The 10,728-nt window shown below is 41.6% G+C and overlaps 1 protein-coding gene across 2 annotated transcripts in view; it reads left to right on the forward strand.

The window, feature by feature from the left end:
- The window catches only part of onecut2 (one cut homeobox 2), a 21,214-nt gene extending 11,768 nt beyond the window's left edge, over window positions 1–9,446 (forward strand). Inside the window, exons 2-3 of one of the 2 annotated variants that reach the window (XM_038790566.1) lie at window positions 2,912–3,007; window positions 6,321–9,446. In XM_038790566.1, the coding sequence (XP_038646494.1) occupies window positions 2,912–3,007; window positions 6,321–6,613 (389 nt within the window). In that variant the 3' untranslated portion in view covers window positions 6,614–9,446. The remainder of the gene's footprint in view (window positions 1–2,911; window positions 3,008–6,320) is intronic. The other variant, XM_038790568.1, reaches the window with a different exon arrangement.
- Window positions 9,447–10,728: the final 1,282 nt, after the last annotated feature.

The following is a 10,728-nucleotide window of genomic DNA, read 5'->3' on the forward strand; positions in this document are numbered from 1 at the left end:
CAGAGGGCGCCTGATGTCAGGACACTGTACTCAGAAATTGAGACGTGGAGAAAATTGACGATAAAGGGGTTTTCCTCTCTCTTTAAAACGCAGATTTGGCTTGAGGGTACGGAGCTGGGGTGTTTTAGTTCCGTTTGCTGCCGTCCAGTCAGCTTCTGAAATAACATATGTATTACCGAGCTGAATGCTGATCGGCAGCAGACGCCGTCCATAGAGATTCTATGACTGAGACTTAAATGTCATTCCTCTGCCCACCCCCCGACCACGGGCGACGAGATTCCGCCGCCCGCAAGGGTCCGTGTTTGTACTTCCTGCTGTCACTGCAGCTTTATCAATGGTGGCGGCAGCTGACTTTTTGAGGCCCGCCTGTGTTGAATAATAAGTGCCTCTAATGTTTACTCACTGTCACCCAATCATGTTAGGAATAACTTATTCACCAATTGCAGTTACGCCATCGACCAACTTTACTCGTCGTGGAGTTGATCAATAACCAAGAACCGATAACCGTATTGATTAGTTGCCTAGTGTTGACATTCTTAATGTGTGCAGACTGATATCATTCTTTTTAGTTAATCATATTCTCAAACAACGATAGTGCCTAAATACAATGCACCTCTTGTTATCGAAATTCAGTTCAGCCCAGATCTGGGTAAATGAGAACATTAGAGGGGGTTCAATGCTGACAGCTGACAGGGAGGGTGATGTGCAGATCGGGTCCACGCAAGGATAAACAGAGCAGCGTTGGTCTTTCAATGTCTCCACGTGGTCGGGACACCCGATACCATCATAAGGGCCTTGAAGCTGTGACTCACATGCCCGTGGTAGTGCCAACTGCAATCTATGCCAGCGGGGAGGGTGTAACGTCAGCCTTTCACCAGCCTTGCCCAGTGAGATCCTGGCCAGCACAGGGAGAGTCAGCATTGGAACTGAGGAAATGCTGCAGGGGACTATCTGTCAGGCTGGCCGGAGATGGCTGCGGGGGGGGTGGGGGACATTGTGACGGGGAGACCGCTGAGGCTGGCAGGAGGTATGTTCCATCTCCCGCACATCCAGAGCGGCAGTAGGATGGCCACCAGCTGGGCCAGCCAGAGGAAAGGCCTGCGTTAGATACACTCAAATACACTTCAGGAAGACACCTCGGGCTGCCATGGACCCTTGCGGGCGGCGGAGTCTCGTTGCCCGTGACCCGGGATTAGTGGGGTGGGGGGGGGGGGGGTGGCAGAGGTATGGCATTGAAGTCTCAGTCAGAGAATCTCGACATCATAGAATCACAACAGGGCAGAAGGAGGCCATTCAGCCCATCGAGTCTGCACCGATCCTCCAAAAGAGCACCCTGCCTGGGCCCAGTCCTCTCTTCTCCCCCCCCCCCCCCCCCCCCCCCCCCCCCCCCCCCCCATCCCCGTAACCTCACCTAACCTGCACATCTTGGGAATTTGCCATGTCCAATCCACCTAACCTTTGGGTGCTAACAGAGGCCACGCAGCCGGAACTACGATTTCCATGTGTATTATTCATGGGCGATTAGCAATTCAAATCCTGCCCTTCCATTCTTCACGTGAGGTTTCGGTCGGAAACTGCAATCAGGATTTGTGTGCTTAACATCCTCCCAGCTACGTGGTTTATTAGTGAGGCCTGTAAGATGTTATGCGACCCTTTGACCCCGGGCTGGTTATTGACTATGTTTGTCAATCGTGGTCAGTTTCGCGGTGCACACGGCTGCAGCACCCACCCTGAGGATTGTGTGTGAAACGCTGCCATCTGCTGGCCTTCACACATGGTGGACTGATGAAATATTACATTTTTGACATTAAAAATCAATTGCAATTACGTCTCCTGGAAGCTCCGCAGGCATTGTATTCGGCAATCAGTGCGGAAGATATATGTAATACTACCGGTTTATGAAAAGATAAAATGAACAATTGTATTCAATTACAGAGGTCAGTTCAGCACCGCGGACAGGTCCCGGGGGAGCGCCGGTATCTTCAAAATACTCTTTACAGCAGGGTGCTCTAAAACGGTATTGGTAAGGACGATGGCACTGATATTTTAGCTGTGCATCGCCATATCATATAGCCTTCTCTCTTGTGTGTTATATTATATCTTACATTTGATAAAATGAATTGGAATTAATGCATAAACACAGCACAGTGGTTAGCACTGCTGCATCACAGCTCCAGGGACCCAGGTTCAATTCCGGCCTCGGCTGACTGTGTGGAGTTTGCACTTTCTCCCAGTGTCTGTGTGGGCTAGGTGCTCTGTTTTCCTCCCACAGTCCAAAGATGTGCAGGTTAGGTGGATTGACCATGCTAAATTGCATCTTAGTGTCCAAAAGTTTAGCTGGGGTTACTGGGTTATGGGGCTAGGATGAAGGCATGGGCTTGAGTAGGGTGCACTTTCCAAGGGTTGGTGCAGACTCAATGGGCCGAATGGTCTCCTTCTGCCATGTAAATTCTAAGGTTCAAAGCGATTCAGTTCGCACCATTTTCTTGAGACCACTGCTGAAGGCTTTAAGCAATGCTGGAATAAACTTAAGTGAACGTCCCAGCTGCCTCCTCCATTTTATCCTGGTAAAACCTTGTCAGTGTGCACCCTATGGGTCATTCACAGAAGCCAAGCCTTGTTCACTGCAAACCCTCCCCGGCAGGACAAAAATAAAAGGTGAATTATATCTTACCCATTCCAAACACAAGGCCAGCTGCACAATCTGATCCAGACAGGACTCCAAATCCAATGTAAGAAGCTTCCCCGTGTTTTTTGCTCCTCCCTCGGGATACTACATAGCTGCAGTGTCTGAGGATATAATATGCCTAGTCAGGATGCTCCAGCCGTCAGGCCTGTCCAGCAGATTTGATGGACCTAATGGCCCTTTCCTGTCAGTAATTTTCGTTTATTTCCTACATCGTTTCCCCAGATGCAGGAATGTGCAATGTCAGCACATGGGAGAGAGCATTTTCCACGTATGAAGCCTCTTGGCTCCCTAGTAAGGCCACCACGCCGCCACCAGCTGGTAAGCTACAGGCCAACTAATCTTGTGTTCATTGAGATACATCACCTGACAAGTTGTTGCAAGTTAAGGGGATTTGATCCACAAACTCCTGAATTTTTGAACAAAATCTTTCATGGGACCTTGGGGTTATTGGCTCACCCAGCATTATTATTGCCCACCCCTGTTTGCCCTGGAAAATAATGGCCTGGCTATTCCTTTTTTAATACATATTTTTATTAGCTTTTTCCATTTTTTAAAACATAATTTACATTACACATGTTTAACTAATATTTAAGAATCCCTCCCTCAAACCAAAAACAATTCATCAATGAACTAACTAACTACCCACCTCTTTAACTGCTGACTGAGGCTAATTCCTTCAAGTGAGATATGAACGGATGCCATCTCTTGTGAAACCGTCTTAAGCTCATGACCTCTTAAGCTAAAATTAACCTTCCCTAAGCTTAGAAGCTCTATTAAGTCTCCCAGCCATACTGATGCACGGGTGGAGCAACTGACCTCCAACCCAATAGGATCCGTCTCCTCACCATCAGCGAGCCAAAGGCTAAGGCGACTGCCCCATTCCTGTCTGGAACTCTGGCAAGCCCGACACCCTGAATATGGCCCCCAGGGGACTGGGTTCTAGGTCCGACTGCAACATTGTTGATATGGTGCCAAAGAAGGTGCTTCAAAGCCTCCTCTGTTTTAGGCACAACCAAAATATGTGCTCATAATTGCCCGGCCTCCTCCCGCACCTTTCACAAATGTCCTCAACTCCTTCGAACAGGCGACTAATTCTCAAACTTGCCAATTGTGTTCTGTGAACTACCTTCAATTGTATTAGTGCCAACCTCGCGCATGAGGTCAATGCATTTACCCTCTGTAAAATTTCGCACCACAGCCCGTCCTGCAATGTCACCCCCAATTCCTCCTCCCATTTGGCCTTCACCCTATCCAGGGATTCTGATCCTGCTTCGATAAACTTCCTATAAATAGCCGAGGTAACTCCCCCTACTATCCAGAACACCATCAATGCCTCTTCCAGCAAAGAAGGAGGTAACAATTGGCAAGGTCTTCTTTACAAAAGCCAATATCTGCATATATCGAAAGCCCTTCCTCCTTGTGAGCTCGTATTTCTCCCTCAATTCTTCAAATGTTGCACAACATTCTTCCAGAAATAGGTCTTTCAACATGATCACACCCTTTTCTTCCCAGTGTTGGAACCCAGTGTCTATTTTTGCCGGTTCAAACACATGATTTTCTCAGATTGGCATCAGTTTCGACCCTGTCCCTAACTTAAAATGTTTGCGAATCTCCTTTCATATCTTCAGTGTTGAAACCACAACTCTTAGAGGATTTCTGTGGCTCCAACAGGAGTGGTGCTATAGCCAGCATCCATTGCTTCAATCCCTTGTTTGCTCCTCCTCTATCCATACCCACACTGTATCCAGTTCCCTATGCCAGCACTGAATCTACTCGGCATTCACCGCCCAGTAATTGTGCATAAGATTTGGCAGTGCTAGGCCACCCAATTGTTGCCCCCTCTGAAGCAAGTTATGAATTCTAGGGACCTTCCCAACTCATATAAACAAAGAGACCAATCGTTCGACCCCCACAAAAAACTCATTTGATAAAAAGACCAGGAGACACTGAAAGAAAAACAAAAACCTTGGTAGAACATTCATTTTTACCACTTGCTCTTGGCCCACAAGTGATCGGGACAGACTATCCCATCTTTGTAAGTCTTCCTTAACTTTTGCTGACAGGCTTGTAAAATGTAATTTACCGAACTGAGCCCAGGCTCAAGCCCAACTGTGCCCCCAAGAACCTAAAGTGATTGGTTGCTGCCCAAAACAGCATCTTTCCCATGTTCTGTCCTTCCCTCAGTGTTGAGATTGACAAGCACTCACTTTTTCAAAAATATAACTTCTAGCCTGACTTGAATGGCTCCAAATCTTTTTAGTATTCCCATAATGTCTCCAATCATAGGTATTGGGTCAAAAATAAATAAATGGAGGGGAATAATAAGTGGGGGGTGCAACACAGGATATCATTAATATTATTGGTCTGACAGTTTCTTAATATGGTGTGCTGTTAAAGTGACTGCAAATTGCAATCAACTAGACACCATTGAGCTGATGAAAACTTCCTCTTTTAAACAGTATAAAAATGACACCTTGTTGAATGTGTTTAACTGTTTTTAATAGTATGTCAGGTCTATAATTACAACCTCTCTGGCCCCGAAAAGTTAATTTTACATTTGTGCTATGTCACATTTTGCCATTGTGATAAAACAAATACAAATATTTTCTTTGAAACACAAAGTTTGTTTACAATAATTTAGCTTCCTCCTCCATGCCAAGTGCAAATCCCAATCTTTATTTTAAAATATGTAAAATTATACAAAAAATTAAAAATAATCAGTGCACCTGCCTTGTTTGCTGTCTGTGAGAATATTTCCATGCTTAATATAAATGGAGGGGAATAATAAGTGGGGGGGAGGTGCAACACAGGATATCATTATAGGTCTGACAGTTTCTTAATAGGGTGCGCATCCTTAATAGGATAACATCACTGTCTGGCTGCCTGGAAATCCCTTTGACCTGGCCCCAAATTCAAACTAATGTCAGGAAAGGGGAAATTCACAGAGACCGCTAAATCTTTGTGAGCAGCAGTGAGCACTGAAGCTCCACAACTGACTGCAAAATCTGGACCAATAAGTGGATCTCACCAGAACTAATCGTGTGTGAGTAGGGGGTGGGGTTAGAGCTAGCTACATTTCCAATTTATGGCAGCTATCCTGTGACTCCTGACGCACATGATGCACATCAGGGGAAAAGAGGGTTGAACCTTGGTAAACAATTAATTGAAAAGTCTGCCAGTGTTAAATCTTACATATTAATAACGGTCAGGATATTAGAGGGCAGTCAACATCCTTAAAATATTCCCTCATGCATGACTGAGAACTTTTAAAAATGAAAGGGGAAGTAAATAAATAAATGACTAAAATGAAACACACAAGGACTGATTGTGTAGTAACCATTGCACGCATTTATTGCAGTGTTTAGGTTTTACCTTAGTGTAACCATGTTTTGTAATGAAATGGTTAGAACACTGGTCGACAAAATAAATACCTTTATAATTTCCACATTTATTGCCATCACTTGATTTTCACCTCCACCCTATCCCACTTCCCAAAATCCGTTGAGTAATTCTAAACCTCAGATAAGTCAATGTGATATTTTATGGAAGATTCATGATCGGACAAACAAACAAGGGTCAGTCCATTTCTATAAATTCTCAATATTATTCTTTTTTCTTTTTTTTATCCCAGCGTGTAAACGCAAAGAACAAGAACAGAACAAAGAGAAGAGCAATACACCAAAGAAGCCACGGCTAGTTTTCACTGATCTCCAACGCCGAACTCTTTTTGCCATTTTCAAGGAAAATAAACGCCCTTCCAAGGAGATGCAGCTGACGATCTCGCAACAGCTCGGTCTGGAGTTGACCACCGTCAGTAATTTCTTTATGAACGCCCGGAGGCGAAGCTTGGACAAATGGCAGGACGAAGCCATGTCAAGCCCAGGGGCTTCATCGTCGACCTCAAGCACTTGTACCAAAGCATGATTGAGGAAAGTGCACCTGAACAGGGCACAACTCAACACTTTTTTTTTTGCTTTTTGAAGAGGCTGTTCAGTGGTGAGTGCATAAGCACAATCTTGATCAACACATTTTTTTAAAAAAGGGATGGCACACATATTTCAATGCGTCTGTCTTAAGATTTCCCCTTAAATCATTTGAGTCCTTGCTTTCAACTGACAAAGCTGTCTATTTGGTGATTTTCAGAGGTCATCAGACACAGCACAACGAGCTATGTTGCTGAGCAATAATATGTCTAGTGCTTTGCCTGAAGAGGTTTAACTGGGATGAAATAATCATTGGTTGTGAGTTGGTGAGTTATCAGTTTCTGGCAATGTTGCGCAGTGATTTTTGATGCGGTAAAACTGGTACAGGCACTGAAAGTAATTGCCCGCCTATTTTGACATTTCTTTCTAATAAGACGCCCCAATAGAATTATTGGAGAACATTTGTACAATCATGCTATCTCATCACTAACCAGACTGTTTACGAATGGGCTGTTAGTGGTAAGTGTGCAAGCACAAAAGATCAGAGTCATTTTCAGAGACTTTCAGTCCGTTATTCACAAAACACCACGTAAATCTTGAATGATGCTGGTAAACGTGCACTCATTGCTACATTCATCCGTTGGGTGGAGCTGTTAGTGGTGGGAATACAAGCACAACCTTCAAGCACATTCCTGCTATTCATCAAATTCCCGAGATTTTAATGCCCAATCATGTGTTCTGCCTCATTTTGTTTTCAGAAGATATCGGGGCCATCAGTTTGAGAAGGCAGTGGTTTGCTGCAGGAAGAGTAAATATTGTTTGTCTTAATAGCTGTAGATTACTATGCACCCATTTGATTCTATACCTATATTCTATTTTTGGCCAACACTGGTTTACTACTGCAAACGCACTGAGTAGCCCATGTATAAAGGGGGCTGCCCATGGTGAGTGCAGAAGCACAAAGATTAAATCGCTTTATTTTTCCTGAAACTCAACATCATCACCCCTTCTTCCAACATGTGCACATTCACCACTGAACGGGCGCTTTAAGAACACCATTGATGTGTTCAAAGCAAGCCAAAGGCTTTAAAGACTCTCGTGAAGACACTTGATACTTTTTTTTTCTATTTATTATTAAATCGAAACCAAAGAAACTTTTTTCTGCACCTAATTGTTCTGCAACAAACTTTTAAACAAAAGAAGCACGTCAGGAAACAACGTACGCACTGTGTTTCAATGGTTGTCTTAGTCGTTTTGGGAAGCAGAGTTATGAAAGGGTTAACAAGAAAAATAGCAACAACAAGGGAGCAATGCCACAGATCATTGCTGCTTCATTTGACGACACTCGCCGCCTCTTAAAGTTGAATATTGTCTTTAACGTGTGCCTATGCAGTTTTTCAGAAACGTTGTACAGAACAACAGAAAACCTCTTCCGCTTCAACCAAAGTCAGCTTCACAGAGACATGGATCTGTTTGTAGTTTTTATGCATTACAGTTGAGTGCTGTTCGCACAATTGGCCTGTCTTTCAATGTTCGTCTTATTGAGAGAGGGAAATACCCACTCGGTTTCACAATTTCCTCCCATTAGCGATTCCAATGGAACAGGATACCAAGCAATGGATCCAAATGGCTCCAAGCACAAGATGTTAGGGTGAAGATTAAACATCTCTACCAAAGATAGTAACCCACTCCCATATCTCAGTAAAGGTAACTAAATATGGGAGGGTTTTTAAAAAATGAATGTTGCATTACATTAGTCACTAAACCTACCGTAGCATCTGATCTCAGCCATATATACTTAGCAAGTATTCAACATAGCCAATAGTTCTACTCAAGTATCAGTTTGGATAATTTAAATGAAATATAGCTTTTAATTTGTAATTTTGATGATTTAACCTTTTGTAAATTAATGCATTTCATACAATATTAATATATTCCAAATTATTTGACTTGTGTTCTTGATCTAGTTTAGTACGTATAAGCTTTTAATTTTGAAATGTTTACATGATAATTATTTATTTTAATTATTCAGATTCAATTGTTCCTTAGATTTTAAAATGTTCACTCTTCATCTTAAGCACAAAATAACCCCCTGGTTATGTTTGTTGGTGAATTTAGTAAATTATTACAATAGCTAATACATCAATTATACTTTAACCTAAATATCCCATGAATTTCTCATGCATTGATAGACATTTAGCTCAGCGTCTTGTGCATGGAGTCCATGCACACGTCCAAGATGAGTTCAACTTTGAAGAATATCAGGAGTCTACGAAAATTTTACAACAAGAAGACAGCGCAGTATTTGTATACTGTAGTCCAATAGCTTTATCCAGGCATGTGGAAGCTTTTATCCTTAAACAAAGCTATATCCAAAGAAACCAAACTGATCGGACCAGCAGACTGAAGGTCGACCCCACAGAGAGAACGACAGTACTTTTCCTGTGTGGCTATTATTGTTTTGTACCAACTCAGCTATTAGAAAAAAAAGCCGTATTGTGGTAACAAGTTCAGACAGTTGACAGTGATGTTTCATTGCTGATCACAATACCCACAGGCCGTGTCAGTGATTTAATTAACAAAAGTTGATTTCTAAACAAGTTAGTAATCTTTAAAGTGCTTTTGACTGTAGTTTAGAAATCAAAAAGCTACATCGGCTTTATTATTATTTGTATTATTTTGGTATTTATTGTGAACTATATATTTAAATGGTGATTTTTCTCTTATTTTAAAATTCTATAAATGTATTAAAAATGAAAGATGCAGTGCTTCAGGTGGCCTTTAATTATATATTTTTTTAATGAAGTAGCAGAGGTAAATTCCTTTAACGTTGTTTTTTTTGTATTTTATTAGAAAAGAACACAAATTACCACTGGGAATAAAATTACACATTCATTGATATATACTTAACCCAACTCCAAATCTGTGTCCTGTAAAATTCATAGAAAAGGTTTGGCGATTTAGGTTTTCAAAATACTATTAATAGACATCCTGCTTTAGTTGAGCAGTATAATTTTGTGCAAAAACTACCTGAGCCAATATCCCAACATGTTTTAATTATTGTTCGTTTTAGATTTTAGCGCCTTTAAGCACTGCAACTTTTATTCTCAATTTTCAATGCCAAAGAATTATCCCACTATAAGCACTGAAAGATATCCCTTCAGTCTTATTATTAATAACATGGATGAGCAATGATTTTAGATGGAACAATACAGCATGTACTGATGGGAACGTGAATACACAACAGAAAATACTTTAATGATCTTTCCACCATTGTTTAGCGCTGTGTCCAAATGGCTTTAGATAACTTCTTTCGATTGCGGAGAAGTCTTTAGCATTAGTGACAAGAGACAGAAAAAACCCTGAACTCGCTGCTTCCAGGTATGAACTATGTGTAAAAGCTCTTTCTATTTCTAGTGAGAACCAAAGAGGCTACCTCACTGAATTTTTCCATTTGTAATTTTAATCGCGTCGATGATACCAAAGATACCAAAGATTTCTTTCTCTGCACGGTCTGCGTTCTGCTCCTGCTCATGTGTAGAGTGTCTCTTAAATACAGCTGCAACTCAGATACCCCAAAGATCTAAATGGTGGTTTGCACTCATTCTAAATGTGTGTTTTTTCTGTGCTGTAAAAAGATAATTTCCTCATTACGATCCATCATCAAGAGACCAAATGTACGATGTCCATTCAGTGTATCAGTGAACAGTAATTCTTACAGTCTATACTTACGCTCAATATTTTTTCAAAAAAAAAGCTAATGTCACCAGCACTTTGCTGCATTGTATTTATTGTAAATATAGATGCAAATTATGCAGCAGTTTTGATTGGAATTTATGTAAAACCATTTATATTTCACTCTATAGGGAAATGCTGTTTTATCGAATTCTGTACTTTCTAAACCAACATGAGTTAAATTTTCTAAATAAACAATGAACAAATCCAATCCAATCCAATAAAACAAATCCAGGATACATATAAAGATAATTCTTAACTCAAACTTGGGCCTGTAATTATTCTCACATAGTAGCAAGGTAAAATGTTGCAAATTCAGCTGCTAAGATGTCACTCAGATTCACTTTATTCATCCAGTACTATCTATATCCTTATTATGAT

This window comes from Scyliorhinus canicula, chromosome 3 (assembly GCF_902713615.1).
Source record: "Scyliorhinus canicula chromosome 3, sScyCan1.1, whole genome shotgun sequence".
Lineage (NCBI taxonomy): Eukaryota > Metazoa > Chordata > Chondrichthyes > Carcharhiniformes > Scyliorhinidae > Scyliorhinus > Scyliorhinus canicula.